General features: G+C 43.6%; 1 protein-coding gene across 1 annotated transcript in view; it reads right to left on the bottom strand.

The window, feature by feature from the left end:
* Positions 1-7,566: 7,566 nt before the first annotated feature.
* The window catches only part of PPM1H (protein phosphatase, Mg2+/Mn2+ dependent 1H), a 317,942-nt gene continuing 304,552 nt past the window's right edge, over positions 7,567-20,956 (bottom strand). The window contains exon 10 of the mRNA XM_036760023.1: positions 7,567-12,391. Coding sequence (XP_036615918.1) covers positions 12,244-12,391 — 148 coding nt within the window. The 3' untranslated portion in view covers positions 7,567-12,243. The remainder of the gene's footprint in view (positions 12,392-20,956) is intronic.

Here is a 20,956-nt window from a genome sequence, read left to right as displayed (position 1 = left end):
ATAGTGAAGTTGGAAAGAAAAGGAGTTATTTTTGGGGGGGAGGGAAATAATGTGTTCAATTTCATAGACATTGAGTTTAAGACATCAATGGAATCATCAGCTGGAGATGTCCAGTAGGCAGTTAGAAATTCAAGTCCATGGGTTAGAAGAGAGGTTCCAGACAGCTAAGCAGATCTGAGAATCATCAGCACAGACATGATCCCTAGTCCATGGGAGCAGATGAGATCACCAAGTGAAATAGTATAGGGGAAGAAGAGCTCCCCAGACAGAGTCCAGATGGATACCACCGTTAGCAAGCATGATGGGTGAAGATCCAGCAACGGAGACTGAGGAGTGGTCATCCATGTGATGAGAACCATATCTCTCTTCCTGTTTGTAGCTAAACTCATGAGATGAGAACCAGTTTAGAGTAGTGTCAGAAACCTATAGAGAAGAGGGTGATGGACAGTGTCAGACTGCAGAAAATTCAGGAATGGCTGTACTGAGAAAAGGCCATTTGAATTGGCAATTAAAAGATCGTTGGTAACTTTGAAGACGGCAGTCTCAGTTGGATGATGAGTTTGGAATGCAGACTGTTGAGAATGAGAGGAAAGGAAATGGAGGCACTGATTGTGGGTGACCTTCTCAAAGAGTTTAGCTACAAACAGAAAGACACATGAGGTATCGATGGAGATGGATAGATCAAGTGAGTTTTTTGGGGTGGGGGAGACATGGGCTTTTTGTAGGAAGTAGGGGAGAAACCAATAAGCAGTGAGAAACTAAAGATTAGTGAGAGTGGGCACTATCAAAGGGGCAATCTGCTAGAGAAGCTGCGATTTGTACACGTAGAAGGGTTTGCCTTGGCAAGGGGAAAGGCTAGCTCCTCACGTGAGATGGGTGAAGGAGACAGTGACCGAAGGCATCTGAGTGATGGGATATGTGAAGGGGGAAAAGGGGAGCTCTCAGTCATGGCCCCCAGTGAAATAAAGGCAAGGTTCTCTGCTAAGAGTGTGGGGACCAAAGGAAGCTATGGGAGATTTAACGGGGAAAATGAAGAGATATAGAGAAGCTGCTGTCATCAGTGGGACAATGAGTCAATTAAGGTGTAAAATGCTTGCCTTGCTGTTGGGAAGGGCCCAGTTGAGGTCATGCAGCATAAGTTTGCAGTGGACCCAGTTAGCTTGGTTTCACAATTTCCTCCAAGTTCATTCATCGGGAATGTAGGGAAGGGAAGGAGAAGCAGAAGGAAATGACCATTTATAAATCATTTCATCCTCACAAAAACTCTGTGAGGTAGGGGCTCTTTGTATACTCAGTTTACAGATGAGGAAGCAGGCTGAGGTTAAATGACTCGCCCAGAATCACATAGCCAGTGTCTAAGACAGGATTTGAACTCAGTTTTTCCTGAGAACAAGTCCAATGCTCTAACCATCGAGCAACCAGAGATAAGAATTCGAGCGTGCCTTGGTAGATGGTCTTCATTGTTTTGTCTAAAAATGAATTGCCCTATGGCCAGCTTGGGGACCAGCCAGCCTCTGCAAACATATTTAGGCTGGTTCTTGCATGAGTATAGGTTTGTACGCAAAGTCTTTCTCGCACAGCCTTTGGGAAGCCAGTCACTTCCGCATTACAGAACAAACAGAAATGTAGTTTTCATGTTTATCATCACTGTTCTCTTATCGCTTTGCGTTGGGTCTTTTAGAAGAAGTATGACTGTATGACGTAGGGATTTCAAAGGTCAACCTGTCCAACCTGTACCTTATCAGGAATTCCAGAGGTCTGTGCACTTTTTTTTAAAAATTGATAATTGTATTTTGACCTAATTGGTTTTCTTTGTGCATGCCAACGTATATTATTTTATGCATTTAAAAACACGATTCTGAGCAGAAGTCCACAGGCACCATCAGACTCCCAAAGGGGTCTATGATACACAAAAGGTTAAGACTCTTGACCTAGGGGCAGCCAGCTGGTGCAGTGGATAGAGCACTGGAGTTAGGAGGATCTGAGTTTAAATGTGACCTCAGACACTTAGTAGCTGTGTTACTCTGGACAAGTCACTTAAACCCGACTGCCTCAAAAAAACAAAACTAAAACCCCACCTAGAACATCCAGGAAAGAGTCATCCATCCTCTGATGACCTCTAGTTCTTGTGAAGATGTTACTTCCTAAGGCAGCCCTACTACCTTTTGAGATAGTTCTCATTGCTACAAAGTTTTCCCTATATTGAACTAAAACCTCCTGCTTTATCTAGTTTTTCTCTCTAGGGCCTCATAAGTTTCACTCCTCTTCCATGCAATGACCTTTCAAATGATTGAAGATGACAGCCTTTCACTTCATGTGACTCCTTTTCCCTCATCTTTGCTTTTCTAAGCTAACCTCATCAATCGATTCTGATATGGCATGGATTGGAATCCCTTCACCATCCCGTTCGCTTTGCTTGGTGCCCATCTCTTCCTGAAATGCTGGACCCAGAATTAGATGTCATACTCTACATGTGATCTGATTGTTGAGGTATGGAGCAGGACTATGACCCTTAGGGTTCTAGGAGTGTAGCTGATGGCTGCATCACGTCAGTGTGGACAGAGCACTGGACATGGGAGTCAGGAGTGAAATGAGTCAAATCCCGCTTCTGTTACTTACTATTTATGTGGTGTATGGACAAGTCACTTCACATGTAAAATAAGATATTTACCCTACTTCAAGGCTTATAAGGATCAAATAGGATAAGGTATCTACATGCACTTTAAATGTTATTATTAGCTCTGTGTGTGTGTGTGTGTGTGTGTTTGTCTGTATGACACTGGTGACTTGTTTACAATTCTATAAATCCTTGACCCCTTTCTCACATAATAGCTAACATTTACATTGCACTATGTGCCACAAACTGTGCTAAATATTTAACAATTCTCTCATTTTGATCCTACCTAGGAGGTATGTTATTATCATCCTTATTTTACAGACAAGGAAACTGAGGCAGACAGAGATTAAGTGACTTGCCAAGGGTCACGCAGCTCGTACATGTGTAAGGCCATTATTTGAACTTAGGTCTTCCTGACTGCAGGCTCAGTGCTCTGTCTCCTGAGCCATCGAGCTGCCTGAATGAGCTGACTCTAGCCATGCCTCACCCATCCTGAACTTGTTCATTCTGTACACGTATCCCTACTGTATTTCATCTTTCAGTAGTCTAATTGGCATGCATGCATTAAGCATAGACTCTGTCCAAGGAACTGGGAAGGGACTTTTTTAAGAGCCTACTGGGTGCTAAACGCTTTAAGAATATCTCATTTGAGCCTCACAACTGTGGGATGTAGGTGCTATTATCCCCAATTTACAGATGAGAAAATTGAGGCAGATGGCGGTTAAGTATTTGCCCAGAGTCACACAGCTAGTAAGCATCTGAGGCTGGATTTGAACTCAGGTCTTCCTGACTCCAGGTCCAGCATTCTATCTACTCCACAATTTAGTTGCCTCTAATCTTTAGAGGAGACAGACAAAAAGAAAAAGTCCTTGCTCTTATGGAGATTTTGTTTTCATATCAAACCCAACATTCCAGTCTGTGGAGATTTCTTTTAGATCCTAATTATCTCATTTTAGAACATCTATGTTTCAGTCTTGGTTCCAATGCTTACTTTGTGTCTGAATTGGATTAAGTCACTTAACCTCTTATCCTGTTTCATCTGTAGAATGGGGATAAATACTTGTACTTCTGATACGAATTATGTCACTTTACCTTTACCAGTTTCCTCATTTGTAAAATAGGATGCTTACTCTACTTCAAAGATTATGAGAATCAAATAGGATAAGGTATCTACATGTACCTTAAATGTCACCATTAGCTTTTTTTGTGACTGAGGGAAGGGAACGCTGCTGTCTGCTGATGCTGCTATAAGCCAAACTTATAGTTACGTAAAGTCACAATAATGTTACAGGGTCATTGAGAGAAAAAGTTATTTTGTGATCTTTAAATCTGAGTTACAAATAAGCGAGATAGGATTTGTCAAAATCAGATTCACAGCGGAAAATGTGGCATAGTGGGACATTCCAAACCCCTAGAATCAAATCAAGCTTTTCCCAATCAACAGCTGGCATGAAGTGATTTGGTTTGGGGGATTTTGGCAGCCATGATGTAGGTTCCCTTCCTCCATGGGAGCCTCTAGTGATCTCTGAGCACCCCTTTCTTTCAAAAGCTATTCTTTAGCAACGCCACGTAGGCAAGTTTCTGATGATCCTGTTACTTTAGTCTTACGTACTATAAAAGAAACATTTATGATTGCATTTCCCTCCTTTAGGGCTGGCTTTGCTGGGCTGCATGAAGACCAGGCAATACTCACAGGCTTGGGCCAAGCAACTGACTCACAAAGAATAGCTCCTAGCCAGCCCTGGCCTTCCCCCGTCCATCCCTGAGCCGAATCAATAAAGAAGCTTGGCTGATGGAAGGCGCAGTCTGAGCTGACAGCAGTGAGATGTATTGAGTGAGCAGCAGGGTTTTTTTTTTTCCTCTAGGATTCTAATTACGGAAAAGCAATTAAAAAAGGCAGACTAATTGCTAGGATACCTAATTCACTCTTTGGGCTGTCATTTAGTTAATGGAAGAGACTGAGATGGCAATAAGTATGAAGTGTTGGGAAGCATGAATTTTTAAAGATGGGATGTAGAGGATGTCACAAGGAGCACATGGGCGCCACATGTCTGGTACGGCCTGGACAATGACATGCCACTTCCAAATGGATTCCCCTCATTTCATGACCCTTTTGCATCATTGGACTGAAAGGATTCTCAGACCCCAGTGTTTGGGTTTGTTAACTAGAATCCAGTTGATGGGTTTACTTGGCTTCGAACCCATTTCCAATGCCTTCAAGCTTTCACCGCCTCTGCAATCAAATGTCCCTTCAGATCAGTTGGGGATCCCAGGGGTCAAGACAACCTCACCGTAAACAAGGGAATAGTAAGTTCACTGTTTCAACAGCTAGAGGGTAACTACGAGACCACCTGGTACAACTCCTTCATTCTGCAGGTAGGGAAACGCGGACCCAGAGAAGTGACTACTGGGTCAGAGTTGGGAAGATGTAGCAGAAAAATCAACCTTCAAGCTTCAACCCAAGTTTCTTTGTTTTCATTGTCCCCAGGAGCAATGTCTCACAGGGTACTGGTGGGGGTGGTTATGTGTTTATGTTCTCCCAGAATCATTTGAGAAATGGTGTTAGGGCAGCTAGGTGGCACAAAAGGTAAGAGCGTCGGGCAGAGAAGTACAGTTGGCAGACTCCTCCTGGTGAGGTCAAATCTAGCCTCAGACACTTATTAGCTATGTGACCCTAAGTCACTTAACCTTGTTTGCCTCTGTTTCCTCATCTGTAAAATGATCTGGAGAAGGAAATGGCAAAATGCTCTAGTATCTTTGCCAAGAAAATCCCAAATGGGGTCATGAAGAGTCAGACACGACTGAAAACAACTGAAGAATAAAAATGAAAGTGAAAAAAAAATGCCTGACACCCTTTACGTAGCACTGTAATGTGTTTCATAATTTAGAGCTGGAAGGGGCTTTAGAGCTCATCTAGTCAGATCCTCTTTTTTACAGATGAGGGAGCTACGGCCAAAGGGGTTGAGGTCGTGTCCAGTCCTTTGCAAATGTTAACTGGTTTGATCTTAAAAACACTGCCATTTACGTAAAAGCTGGAAAAGAAACTGCACAGTAATACAATGGTCAGAGCACAGACTTCGGCATCAGAGGATTCGAAATTCAAATCCTTCCTGTTAACTCCTTGGGTCTCAGTTCCTTCATCTGTAAAATTGGTGTACGGGACTAGGATGGTTAAGCTCTAGATCTATGATCCTAAACTGGTGAACACAGGACTTAGAATTGGGAAGGGCCTTAATGACCAACTAGCCCACCCTTGGTTATTGCTGTTGGGTCGTTTCAGTCAGGCCTGACTCTCCATGACCCTGTTTAAGGTTTTCTTGGCAAAGGAGTGGTTTGCCATTGCCTTCTCTGGCCCATTTTACAGATGAGGAAACTGAGGCAGGGTTGAGTGACTCGGCCAGGGTCATACAGCAAGAAAGTAACTGAGGCCACATTTGAACTCAGGTCCTTCTGACTCCAGATCTGGCACTCTATTCACTGCCTACTCTTACCCCCTTAGAGACTAGGAAACTGAGACCCAGAGAAACGATTTTTCCAAAGTCCCATAGCTAGGATTTGAACCCAAATTTTCTGACTTCAAATCTATAGCCTCTTCGGTTATACACCATATATCCCCTCTTCTAAATAAGTTCTATTAGCCTATGTTTCTCTTAGTGGCTACAGGCTACAGAAAAATATACCTTTACAGGTATATTTTCCCCAAATAATTTTCCTCCACTACTAATTTTCAATCATTTTATGCCAACCGTGCAAGATAACTTTGCAAGGAAGTTGTCCAATAGCACCTTTGTCACCAGAACACTGAAAGGGATTAGAGCTTTTTTTTGGGGGGGGGGGAGAGAGTAAAACAAAACGGATTACTATATAAAAGCCTGCAAACCTATTTTCTCCAAGGACTATTCCCTTTTCTTTCCTCCCCCTCCCCAATCCTTTTTTTTGGGGTGATGATTTAGGTTGACTTATAATCTCCTTCAAAACTTGTTTGTCCTAAGTAAAGGCTCAAATAAAGATTCAGGGTATTGTTGGCAATCTTTGTGAACTGAGTCTTCCAGACTATTCATAGAATTGTCAGTATTTTTATCAGTTCTCTCAGCTTCCTAGAGCTAAATGGAAGTAGCATTCCATGGGCAGTCTTATGTCAGATCGAAGTAGTAGTACTTTCCCCTAACATCCCCACCTTCCCCCCAAACTGGTAACTGGTAACAGTTAACAATTTTCTTTCTACATGAACATTTCTTATGCCGGTAAGCCCATCAGGGAGTCACCAACCCACTCAAATGCTCTTTTCAGTTCTGTCATCAGCAAGAATAAACTCATTACCTCTCTTATAGGAGAATGTCTCTTGGCCAGTGATGTTTATCTGTGCATTATTCCAGTCTCCATACCTGGCTTTTAGGTGTATATTTTTAAAGACACCAGCATCTCTGGGCACTTGTGTTATTTCTGTAAAGGCTGGTTTCATTTTCTCTTTTAATCACTTTTACTTTTGCCTTATACTTGGAGGGAGTGTTCAAATATGTGGCTTTTCTCAGAATGGAGAACTTCTCCACTTGGGTGATCATGGACTTTGGAGCTGCAAAAAGCCTTCCTCAATGACCACCTAGCCAGGGCTTAGTGGCCACATGTGGTCTGGAGGCCGCTGGTTTCCCATCCGAGTCCTAGACCATTCTAATCCCCTTATTTTAGAGACTAGATAACGCCCAGTGAGGTAATTTGCCCAAGGTCTCACTGCAAGCAGGACAGAGACAAAAACCAGCCTTGATGAAGGTGTCCTATGTACATATATATATATATAATCTTTTTATTTTAAAATGTCAATGAGCATATACATTTCTCCTTAGCTTCTCCCTTGGGACATTGCACTTGAGTTTTCAAAACACATACATAAGTCCTTTGTACTAAACGGTTTTTGTTTGGGTGGGGGCGCCTTACAAAAGTCAACACAGTCGGAAAAAAAGCAGAAAAGTGTATTATTCTGAAAGCCATTTTCTGACAGATTCTTCTCCCTCTTCATCTAGTGAGGGTCCTTGTGGGGAAACGCCCAAAAGATCACAGGGTCTTGAAAGCATGGTTTCTGTTGTAGGCCTGTTTGAACCCCAGCAGGAATAAGGAAAAGGGAAGCAAAACAAGGCAACAGGAAAGAGTAACCCTCAAAAAAAATCCCTAAAAGTAGAAACAACAAAAAGCCCAAACACCCCAAACAGACATCAACAAACACAGAGCACTCGTGGAAGGATAGAAAGAGCGGAGGCCCCCTGGGCTCCGCATCCTTCAAGTCCATCACAGGTAGAAACTGGCAGCACATATACAGTCTCATTTGGTCACTGTCTATGTGGTAGGTACATGAATACATCTTCATCTAAGACAAAGGAAAAAAAAAGGAAAGCTATTTACACAAGAGTACGTGGTGGGGTGACGACGGTCAAGCCTGTTCAAGCTGGCATTCCAATCTGGACCGAGCCTGCGTTTTGGTTGGGCCGCCCACATGGTGTGTTCTACAGATAGCAGCTCAGTGCTTTATTCATCTATGTGCCACATCACCAGCTCACCGATGCCAAGGCTTGCTCTAATTCCAAGGTCAGCCCAACTCTGCCGAGCTGCAAGCCCTCTTGGAAGGCCAGGGGGAGCCGCTTGGCTTCAGCAACACCCTCTGGTCTTTGTACTCAGAGTTTTCCAGTGTAGAACTCTGTCCAGTGGCCTGAGGCCTTTTCTATTTTTAAAAGCTTGTGGGGAGGGGAGGGGAGGGGGTCAGCCTGACACCTCTTTGTTTATGAAAATCTCACTGCTCTCTCTTTCTCCCTGACAGTCCTATAAGGGGCTGCTTATCCAGGAAAAAAAAAAGAAACCCCATTAAGGCTTTATTATTCACTGGGGGAAAAGAGTATAGAGCGGCTTGGGCCATTGAAGGGAAGGCTATATACCTGGTGATATAAAACCCCCTCCCCCTGAGCAATAAATAGCCTGACTTCATGAAGGGGAGAGGTTGGGGCACACACCTGGGAGAAACCATGGAGGACTGCAATAGCAGATTATCATCAAAATAGACCCCTTCTCAGAGGTTCCCAGGATGGGTAACTAAATCTCTTGATATCCCAGATGTCTACTGCCAAGGCTAAAGCCCTGCCTGAGATATCTGAAGGGTGGCATGGAAGCAAAGGAAAGGAAGAGGGGCATTAGGGGGGAGAGTTGACTATTAAAAACTTCAAATGAAAATAGTACAACTCCCCCTCTCCTGTTGTCTCTCCCCTCCCCCCACCCCATGCTGGGGGCCAGAGCAGAACTCAGTGGAGAAAGCTTAGGTGCTCACTTCCTCGTGGTCAGCAGAAGGGAGCTCTGAGGGCAGTCATAGTTGGGTCCCCGCAGGCCCGGTGACATGTGCTCCTCCTCTGTTACTCCTGAGCACTCAGGCTCCTCCCTCTCAGCTTAGCCTTTGGTCAGGAGTCACCTTGGCTGTGAGAAGGGTGCAAAGCTTGGCTGATCTAATATCCCATGGCTGACTGTGCAGAAAGGGGTTTGTATATGCAGGGGAGATCCTACAGCCTAAATCGGGAGAGGAAGCATGGGTTTGGGAGCAGTTTTCCTTGGAGCCGTTTTGCTTCCTTTAATGAAAACAGTGTTGACAAAATATAGGGCTTGTAGGGGCTGGAGAAGCCCAGTTGGGAAATGGAAAGTGCCATCTTAAATAAGACAAGTGGGTGACTTGGGGGGAGGGAGGGATTCACTTAAACAAAATACCACAAGACCAAAAGAACTCCGACACCCAGGATGACTAGAATAACACAACTGGGAAATGAAAAGTGAGACTTCCTCGGGATAGTTACAAGTGGATTTGGCTCAAAGTCAGACGCACAAGACTTGGTGGCATGTAAATAAATAGAATTTGGAGTGTGCCGCCGTTTGGTCTTACTGGGAAGTCCTCTGACGGCCAACACATTATCTAGATGTGGTCACTGCCCTAGGATGAAAGGACCAGTCATCCTGGTCTGGGTGAGAAAGGCAAATACACAGCAAGCTCAGACTTAAACATGGGGCTCGAACAAATCATTTTGGTCCCTTTTGATTCATTCCCCTTTAGTGCAGTCTTACTCGAGGCTCCGCCTTTACAGTATCAGGATCTAGCATCAACTGCCTTTTCTCCTTTCTCCACCTGACAGCCCTGCTTTCCAAACCGGAAAATGCCACATGTTAGAAAACCGTGCAGAATTGGGTTTGGACTGTTTGAGAAATTCACCTCTTCGCTGTTTTCCCTATGGCTCGTGAGTGTAATTTCTGGATGCTATCCTGAAATGACAAATACTCAAATGGTGGGGTTTCAGGGCTAGCAGAAGTGGGTGTCCAGGGGATAGCCTGAGACCTAGAGGCCATGCTGTGCACTGGACTGCTGCTGCTCCATGGCTCTGACCAGGAGGTGAGCTAGGTGCCAAGTCAAGAACACACAACATGAGATCTGCTTCCACGGGAAAAAGGCTCAAGGTCCCAATAGGTATTTCCCTACATCGCCATTCATCCTGTCTATATTTGCCTGAAAGGAAGAAGGGCGAGACAGAGAAAGGGAACAGTGTCTGGCTCCCCTAGGTTGTATGATATCCGTATTTCCTTGTCTGCGGCATCACACGCAGTCAACATGGGAACCACAGAAGTCAAAGCATCCCTCTCCCACCCCCCTTCCAGATACCCATCTCTACAGTGTAACATCAGACCCAAGGCTGGATTGGACCTACAGAGGAAGGAAGTGGGAGGGGGCCTACCTCATGTGGGCAGACCTAGATGGACAGAGTGGTATAGAAACTCCTCGCAGCCAGTGGTTGGGGGTAAATACCTGGTGAGTGCATTAGTGCTGAAATGCCACTTGGCAGGCTACTAGTTTACACATCATGGAATAGTTCCTGAGTTGGGAAGGCTCTAAGCCAATCCTAAGAAAATCTTAACGCCTCCAGGAATGCCAAAGACGTGGCAGCCTGGTGGAAATGCTGGCCCTCTTCTCCTCTGGGGAAGGAATTCAAATATGTGTGAAACGTGGAACTGGCTAGCTGGCATTTTTTAGAATTACACCAACTCCCTTCTTCTCTTTCACTGGCCTATAGAAATGGTTTTCATTACAGAAAATGGTTAGCTTGGTGAAGAGGCCCCAAGCATCTGAGGCTCATGGAGGAGACGTAGCTGGTAGACCCCACTCCCTGCCTCAGCTCATGTCCCACAAAGCAGAGCATTATAGTTTGCACAGTAGTCAGAAAGGACATTTTACTTCATTTTGAATCCCATCCCTCTTTGAAAAAAATAAAGTTGGCAGGATTGGATTAGGGTTATGAAAGTGGGGTGCTTTGGTGTATGAGCAAGAACTGTGAAATCATATCTAAAGACAGGAGATGGCAGGGAGGAAGGGTGAAGCAGTCAGTACTATAGGGTGTAAGAGAGACCAGATTGGAAAACGCTGATAGTTACCAGGGGAGCATGAGACACCTGCCCCCAGTCACTGTCCAGGGATCTTGGTTTGGTTTTAGGTATGGATTGCTTGGATGCTATGGTACTCCTCAAAGGAGGTATGGCTAAAAGGCCAATGTAAGAAACTTCCCAGACACCCTGGTCTCCTGAACACTGCTTCAAACAGGTCTCTATATACACAGTGATCCTTTAAACAGGACGGGTGATAGGAGGAGAGAGGGAGGCAGCCATTCAATGAATGTAAATCCCTACTCCCAGAGAGACACCTTGGGCCCCCAACAGGAAAGACCAATGAGGGTTAATGGTGGATGCCACAAAGGTCCAAGGGACTATACAGATTTTGGTGAAAACAAACCAATCTGGAAAGAGAACATGACCCAGGACAATGCTCACTGTTTTACAACAACAGTGTTCTGTCATCCAGGGCCCTGTTCCACACGGCTGCTTGGGCCCTTGTAGGTACAATAATATAGGGACTGCCTTGGGCTGGCTTTGGAAAATGCATTCCTCGGCAAGGAGCTGCAACATCCCAGCCCTGCACTCTGTACTAGGAAGATGGGGATTCGAGGAATGCAAAAAAACAAACCACCTCCCCCACATCTTCCCCCCAAAAAACCACACCCATAAAAAACCACCCATGTCTTATAAGCTTTCCCTGTAACAAGCACCAGGCTGACTGGAGGACTTCCAGTGTCCAATCCAGCATTCACATAACAGTGACTTTCCAGTGTGTATCTTCTTCAGCTCTGAGGGAAGCTGGCAATTTGACTGGCTGAACATCTCTGAACTGGGTTATACCTGAAAATGCTTGCTCCAACTACTCTGGAACAAAATAAATACTCACGTGGCCCCAAAAGGGTAGGCCTCAAACTTAGGTGATCTATAAAAGGAAGCAAGAGAAACCTGATGCACGAGAGAAGTCTTTGCATTTAGGTCTTGCTAAGTGCCCAAGTCCCATGAATAGAGGAGAAGGTAGAACCCAAGGGATACCTGAAGCACTGTAAGATAGAGGCATTTTTTTTTTCTGGAGCCCTGCCTGGGTAAGAGCAAACTCCGCGCCCACCTGGCATGGATTGAGAATGGAGGACACCAACTGGAACTGACTTGTGCGTCTCCCTTCCTCAAAGAGACATACCATCTCTCTCTTCCAACAACCCTCCCAGTCCCCTGGGCCATCCTGAGTCTCATGAGAGTTTGTTTCCGTGTATTAAAGGAATGACATAGACAGAAATGTCGTCTCCCGAGCCCAGCCGGTCGTTGGATATCCGCCAGCCTCTGTCCTTCAGGACGCCTCGAGCTCGCATGACGAGGTCTTGAGCTGCCAGTGTATACCTGGGCAGGGGGAAGCAGAAACAACAGTCAACAAACGGGCATTTATTAGGCAATTACTGTATGCCAGACCCTGAGCTAAGCAAGGACAACGGGAATACCAAGAAAGGCAAAAATGTAGTCCCCTTGCCTTCAGGGAGCTCACATTCTCATGATGGAATAGCATGCAAAAAAAAAAAAAATTGTCCATACGAGATATATAGAACCTAAGAGGAAGGCAGGAGACCGACAACGGTCAGGACTTGGGGCTCAAAAGGGGCAGAGTGGGGAAAGACAGCTGTGCAGTTATACAAATACCATCAGGATGGACTATGGAAATTCTGGGTAATCTGCAACTCTGAGACTGGTCCCAATCCACATTTATCACCCCTCCCCCGCACTTGTACTCTTACTGGGTCTTGCTTATAAAGCCACTCAATTCCCACATAACTGAATTCCCATGGAAACCAAACAAGGAAATACAAAACAGAGGCACAGGAGATGGTCTTTTAGGCCTTCTGCCTGATTGGTTTGAGGCTGGACAATTTCTTCTCTGGGTCTGGGCCCATGGGCCAGTGCTTAGTTTCATGGCTCAATTAATACATCTGCTGTTAGTTAGCCTTTCAAAGATGACAACTGTCTTGGCATCCCCTTAACGCAGGGGGTTTTAACCTCTTTTTGTATCACGGTTGCCTTTAGCAGTCTGGTGAAGCCGATGGCCCTCTGCTTAGAATGCCTTTGAATGTATCAGAGAAAATACATAGACTTAACAAAGGAAACCAATCACATTGAAATACGGTCACAAAAATATTTTTAAAAACCCGGAGTGAGGATCTGCTGCCTTAGTAACGAGTGGGAGAGTTGGGTAACTAATCAGAATCCTTGTAATTGGGAATGTTCAGAATTCACCACCAAGTGAGACCTTCTCTTTGGGGATGGCTACAGCTAATCTTCCTTGAGGAGACTCAAATGAACACAAGCTGAAGAAAAGAGCTCTAATTCTTTTATTCCCTCTTGCCTTTCCAAAAAGAGAAAGAAACAAATGTTTTTTTTTTTAGTTCACAGACTATGATAATGAAACATCTCAAACTAAATGATCTGAAAGGTTTTGAAGCAGATTTAAAAACCACTTAATGGGCTTAGTTTACAAAAATTCACCCAGGAATCATTTAGATTATTTCCAGTTGTGATCCACATCTCCCCTCCCCCGGGCCCCAACCTTCCCCTTAAACACATTTGGTGTCACTGCCTCTAGGGTGATGCTGGCGTGGTACCAACCTCTAAATTTAGCGGTGGGATTCCTTACCTCCTTTTAGAACTTTTTAAAAAAAAGTGAAAACTTACCCTGACTATGCTAACAATATGTACACATTTTAAAACACTAACACCTACCTGGAACATTTTTGCCAATTTATAATAACTAGACTATAAAACCAAACAACTTTGAATGCCTTGAGAAAATTCTGATCAACACAATGGCCAACCACAATTCCAGACTATGTTCGGTGCCTCTGGATGAGAGAGGTGATAGACTCAGGGCATGATATGAGATAATTTTTGGGGGGGTGGGGTGGGGTGGCAATATGACTTTGCTTGACTGTGCATATTCATACTTATTAGCTCTGTGTAATCCTGGGGGCATGTCACTTGACCTGTTTGTCTCAGTTTCCTCAACTACGAAATGGAGAAAATGATAATGCCTACCTCCCAGGGTTGTTGCAAAATGAAGCAAACAATATCTGTAAAGGGCTTAGTGTAGCGGCTGGCATATCGTAAGCGCTCTATAAATGCTAGCCATTTATTATTATTATATTTGTTAGCAAGGTCTTTTAAAAAAAATCAATGGTGGGAAAGGGAGTAGGAAGGAGAGAAAATTGATGTTTGCTAATTGAAAAAGATAAAATTTAATTCAGCATTAAGAAAGATATTCACATTTAAAAAAATTGATTTCCAGAATGGTTAGAGTCAGTCCAATTCACAGCCCTCCCAACAGTACACAAGCTAATCTGCCTTTCTTAAAAGACTCTTAATATTGATTGTTTTTATCTCTGTCAATATGCTGGGTGTGGGGTAAAACTTCAGAATTGTTTTGATCTGCATTTTTCTCATAATGACTTGGAATAATCTTTCATAGCGCTGGTGATTCTTTTCAGAACTTTTGTTTAAATCTTTTTTGACCACTGATTCATAGGTGAATGGTAACTGGTTACACATATGTATGTATGTATGTGTGTGTGTGTGTGTGTGTCTCTCTCTCTCTCTCTATATATATACATACATACACATATCTAAATATATAAAGAGATACACACATATAATGCAAATATCTTTTTATAGAAATATATTAATTTTGAATAGGTATTTTATATAAGTATATACTATATATACATTCCCTACAAATTTTAGATATTCTGCAGGCTTATCAAACATATCTTTGTAACATCTACCAACTGATTTTAATCCTGCCCTCTGAGGCCAAGCAGAACCATTCTAACTTCTTTCCTGACACTTGAAGGCAGCTCTTTCCCCAAACTCCTCTCTCTTCTCCAGGCTAAACATGGCTTGTTTCTTTCACTAATCTTCATATGACCCAATCTTGAGGTCTGTCCTTGAGGTCCTGGATATTCAACCCTGGGCACTTCTGTAAATATGGTGGCTAGAACTGAGGACCATATTTCAGATGCACAAAAATGCAACATTTCTGAGAACAGGGACTATTTTGTTTGTCATTGTACCCCTCATATCTAGCATAGCTTCAGGCACATAGTAGGCACTTCATAAACGACTGCTGAATGTGGTCAGACCAGCACAGATCCCTATAGAGGACACTACAGTCTGAAGATCATACAGCTTTCCTAGATGCCTCACCACACCGCTGATTCCCCAGACCTTTTCAGATGAAGGTTTTGTCACACCTCTCCCAATTTATATTTGGGTTTAGGAAAAAAAAAAACCAACCAAACAAACCTTCAGCAATATATGAGCTTGTGCTTATTACATTTCACCATATTATATTTGGCCTGACAATTCTAGCCTTTCAGGGACTTATCAGAACCCTATCACCCACTGTTTTAGGTACTCATCTCCATTCTATGTCATCCAAAAATCCTATAAGCATACCAAGCCACTGATAAAAACATTAAAGAATACAGGTAAAGGACAGATTGGGCCTCTAAATGGTGCAGCACTGGGCTGAGAACCAGGAAGACTCATCTTCCTGAGTTCAAAATAGGCTTCAGACACTTCCTAGCTGTGTGACCCTGGGCAAGTCACTTAACCCCGTTTGCCTCAGTTTTTTCATCTGTTAAATGAGCTGGAGAAGGAAATGGCAAACCACTCCAGTATCTCTACCAAGAAAACCCCAAATGGGGTCATGAAGAGTTGGACATGACTGAAAATGACTTGAACAAAAATGGCAAGAAAGAAGACAGATCCCCTGCATCATGCCACTAGAACTGAATTCCGCTAGCTTTGTAATGACTACTTTTGGGATGTGGATATTCAACCGATCCAGAATCCAACTAATTCCGATTGTCAGGAGCACATCTTTCTTGTTCATGAGAAGAGCACACCTATTGCATGCTTTCCTAAAATTGAGGTTAACTGTATCTAGAGTATTGCCCAGATTGACCACTTTCGTAAGTGTCCAAAAAGTGAATGAGGGTAGGTTGGCTTCACTTGTTACTGACAAGACCATGGTGGCTTTTACTACACATTCTTTTTCACTACTTGTTTAAATTATCCAAGGATTCTTAACTTGGTTCCTGGAACTGGTTTTTAAAATATTTTCTTGTCTTTCAATATAATTGGTTTCCTTCATAATCCTATGTGTCTTGTTTTATGCCTTTTACAACATGATTCTGAGTAGGGGGTCTGTAGGCCTCTCCAGACCCCTGATTAATAAGTATGTTCTAAAATTTTGCTAGGATTTGAAGTTAAGCTCATTGGTCTATAGTTTTCCAATCCTGTTAATTCCCTGTTTTTGATAAAATACTTTCCCGTAACAAATGCATAACAATGGATCCAAAGCATTTTGTTTTTTTTAAAAGCATTTTTTGCATCTACAATAAAAGGCAAATATTTTCCAAATCATTTAAACGTGCCTCCTTTTATAAGTAAAAATTAACAATCTATATACATTAAAAAGTATGACGGTCACTTTAGATAATTTCTGAATCAATGTGTTGTTTTCTCTCTTTTTCCCATCCATGGTACCTTTTCGAGGTGTGTTCTTTAGACCTTGAATTCAAGAAGGCAAGAGAGAATCCTATGTGGAGAGATTTTCAATCTCTCTTTGAAAACACTACTCCATATCCATGTAGGGCAATAATATGGGGCGGGAATGGGAGGTATCTCCTATTGAGAGGATTCTGGTGAAACACATTGGGAAAACCAGTGATGTCTCTTTTCCTAACACTGGTCTCTAAGGGACAAGGATCCCCCTGCAGGCTGTCTCCAAACACTTATCACTACAGTCTTTCTCTGGTCAAATCCCCTCCTCAACAGGGGTACCTAAGAAGAAAGGCAAAGGGAATGGGTCCAGGTCTTGCTTTTAGGAATGGAACAACAGGGTGGGACAGATAGCTCAAACTAGTTTTCTAACACTCACTTCAGGCCACTCATATGCCATCCAGAGAAGAGATATCGAATAAGACGCAACATCCAACAAGGATACTTGGTAGGAACCCTACCTAACTCAACCTGAGAGACAGACACACCCCAACAGCTCCACAGGCAGGAATGGGATGGTCCTGTGTTTTGCCAGTCTATCCTCCTTACCCTACTTTGCAAGACATCATGTTGAATACTGAGGTCTGTAGGGGTGCTCTCATCTCCTCTCTACTACCATCATCCTTTGTGGTTCATTAACACAACTGCTGAAGTCTAAATGCCTGTGGTGATTGGTTATATTCAAAGATGCTCTAAGTTGTACTGGCATTTGATTCAATTTGACAAACATTTATTATATACCTACTGTGTGCAAGACATTGTGCTAGGCACTGGAAATACATAAATACACATAGAACCTAAAGAGAGTCCTTGCCCACAAAAAGGCTTATGTTCTACTGTGTCATACAACATACAGATAAGTGGTACCCAGACACTATAGATGCTGAAAACTAAGAAAAATCAACAGCTAAAGTGTGTGTGTGTATGTGGGGGCAGGGGAGGACTCTGACTTTTTGTACTATAATCATATCCTCGTCTTTCCCTCTTTCCTTCCTACCCCCAAATATCCATAAGTTGAGAAATTCTTTGTCCCAATCCCAAAGCGATTACATGAAACTTTATGAACTGCAAACTGATCGATAAGGAGGCTTTGTAAGTCTTAAAACTGAATAGATTAGCACTTGGCCAGAACAAGAATTCTCTACTTTTTATTAGGCCTACCTTAGTAGAAAAGAAGGAAATAGGCAGATGTTTCTACAAGTAACAGAACAAAAGGGCTTTTTACTTGGGGGGGGGCGGGGATGAGATCTGGGAAAAAAAAACCAAACTCCAAACCCTAGCTAACATACACCTTGCCTAGAGGTAAAGTCTGTATTTTTTTTTTCTCTGAGGAGTCAAATAATAGTATATGATCACACCTACAAAAAAGTACAGCAGCAAGAGAAATCTGAGCAGATCGAGAGAAGGAACAGGAAAACAACTGGACCATATACTGGGAGAGGCTATACACTCAGCTGCAGAGTCTGGCACTGAATGTGAACGTGGTAGGGGTGGGGGCGGGGGGGCAGCGGTTTCTGGAAGCTGTAGATGAATAGCAGTTGTGGGTCCATTACTGACCGCGTTTATTCACTAATGCAGCGGATTTCAGATTCAGCTGTCAGGACAGCATCACAGAACTGCTGAAGTAGTTGCAAAGCATCTCCTTTCTCCTAATGAGGAGTCTGACCGGAATGCAACTTTTGTACTTGGAGAATATTCTTCTTCTCCGGCTGAAGCTTTCAATATTGATCAGCAAAGCACCTCAGGGTGGAAGAGCTGCTGAGGCGGGAATGGGCTTGGCAAACCCCACATGGCTTGGCGGAGCGCCTTCCCTGGGCTCTGGGGGTGGGGCGGGGTAGGAGAGGTCACAGAGGAGGAGAAAGGGAAAACAGCAAAGGAAGCCAGATGTGTGACTGTGAGTCAGGTTAAAGAGCCACACTGCTGAGACTGGCTGATGGGGAAAGCCAACACCTCTTCTTACCAGCCCTGCTGCCCAAATTGGTCAAGGGGGAGAACCGGCAGCACTGACCCGGGAATCCTTCTAAATGGACGAGAAACAGCCCTCCTTCCCAGACTTATGGATAAAGTCGGTTAATACTATGAAGATGGGTTATTTCCCACTGTAAATTTCAACTGGTTTAGTATCAATCAACACGCATTTATGAAGTATTTCCTTTGTGCCTGGCACTGGGTTAAGCCCTGTGGGTGCCCGCCCTCACAAAGAGTGAACCAATTCCAACTCATAGGGCAGAGGGGACTGGACTTGAAGTCCAGGTCAAATCCTGCCTCAGACATTTATCAGCTGTGTGTCCCCGGGTGGGTCACTTAACCACTTCTAGCCTCAGTTTCCTTATCTGTCAAAAAGGAATAATTAATAATAATAATGACGATGATAATGATAATATCTATTTCACAGTAGTGCTATGAGAATCAAATGAATGAATAATGCATGTAAAACACTTTGCAATCCTTAAAAGTGCCATACAGAGGTTAGCTTAAAGTGTGTGAACCTAACAAATTAATACTCTGTTGTAAGAAATGAAGAAGGAAATGGTTTTATAGAAACCTGGGAAGAGTCATATGAAAGTGAGCAAAACCAGGAGAACAATTTATCCTATAACAACACTGTAAAATGAACAAATTAGAAAGACTTAAAATCTGTGCATAATTCTGGGGGGCTCCATGTTACCCCTCGCCTTACAGATAGGAGTTGGACTAAATATGCGGAATGACAAATATGTTTTTGGACGTGGACAATGTGAGAATTTGTTTTGACTTTACATATCTTTTAAAAGTGGGGGGAATCTCCCTCTAGATTCTGAAAGGGGTAGGGGGCAACTCCAAGGAGTGGCTGTGCAGGAGTCCTGCTGGGGCTGAGTGCTTGTTTTAAGCGTGCATCATAACTAGTGTTTACAGATGTGTCAGCAACTGGGCAATGCCATCTTCGGGGAGCTGCCCCAGGCAACAGGGGGCATTTCATATCCTAGCCCAAGAAAAAGCAGCTTGGAGAATGGTTGCTCCTGGCCAGCACAATTCATGGGTTGTAAAGTTTGTATTTTGAGGGGTGACAGGAAGAGGGAAGGGTCCCATTAGTATTCTTGGTTAGTCTTACAGTTTTCTGAGACAGTATTTGGTTAGTCTGAAATTCCCCCAAAGCATTATTCTAGTATGAGAAAGTCAAGCAGGATGTTATAAGACTTGGGCTCCCCACCCCCCAACAAGGGGGAGAGGAAGCAGGAGGGAGAGAAAATAAATGCTTTTTAATTAAAAAAAATAATTAAAAAAGGCAAGCAAGCCATTCTCCTAACAGGCTTGTCATCCCAGCCCTGGCCAAGACCTTCAAAACGTTCCGTTGTTACACCAAAACAGCTGCCCCATTGCTACCCTGCCCACATAAATATCCCAAGGGAAGATGGGGATGTTCACCACTGAAAGGAGGTCCCAGGCAAAACCTGACCAGTTCCTGTGCTAAGCGACTTGAAAAAAGCAAGTCAATCTGCCTCCTATCTATTCATCGAACACCAGATCCAACACTAATGAGCTTGTTCTAAAACTTGTAATAGCCAGCAAGAAAAACCACAAACAAACCCTTCTTTTGCTTTTAGAGCTCAGTCTCTGGAAAACCATATGGCCCTGCCAGTAAACAGTTCAGCCCAAGGGTTTAATAAAAGGAGATTTCATTTCCTTCGCCAAAATAAATGGAATGCTATGGAGGTTTTGAAAGCCAAGATTTAATGATAACACTCACTACCTGGCACGGTAGGTGTTTTCATTGTCAAACGTATACTAATTGAGTCCTTCCTTAGTAAGGTGCATGGCTACCTTGCGCTTCTGGGGGCTTGGGTGGTAATAAAGAGGCGGTATAGACGTAAGCCTCTGGGATGCTATCTTAGCTCTGACCTTCCAAGCATGGGAGCTGCACTATAGCAGAGCTCAAAGGTGCAACTACTAGCCTATCCCAGCAGCCCTTGCAGTTCCAAGGATCCCAGGATACAAGGCAAGCATGTTTCTGATGATAATGGTTAGAGAGGAGAGAGTGTATGTGGATGTGTGTACTGGGGAGGGAGAGGAGGCTTTGTATGTGGGATTTACATCTGTACTGCTATCTATTCCTATTTTCTGCCCCCAATCCCCCTGGTTCAACACTAGCCCTGTCTCCTTTACCATCACACTAAGCGTATTCTTATGAATCTAGGGTCCCATAAATTTACCCCCTCCTCCTGCCTCCAGGCTTGCATCTCTTTCTCTTTAGGAATGGGACCCTTCCGCCATGCAGGGTCAACAGCCAGCACCAAATCTCATTTTTCACCCCACTCCCAACATCCCCTACCTAACTCCCTCTGGAGAGGCTTCCAATCCCACAGCATCTTGGGGTCCTGA

The sequence above is a fragment of the Trichosurus vulpecula genome, chromosome 5, assembly GCF_011100635.1.
Source record: "Trichosurus vulpecula isolate mTriVul1 chromosome 5, mTriVul1.pri, whole genome shotgun sequence".
Lineage (NCBI taxonomy): Eukaryota > Metazoa > Chordata > Mammalia > Diprotodontia > Phalangeridae > Trichosurus > Trichosurus vulpecula.
Note: the sequence above shows the minus strand (reverse complement) of the source record. Positions and strands in the feature narration are given on the sequence as shown.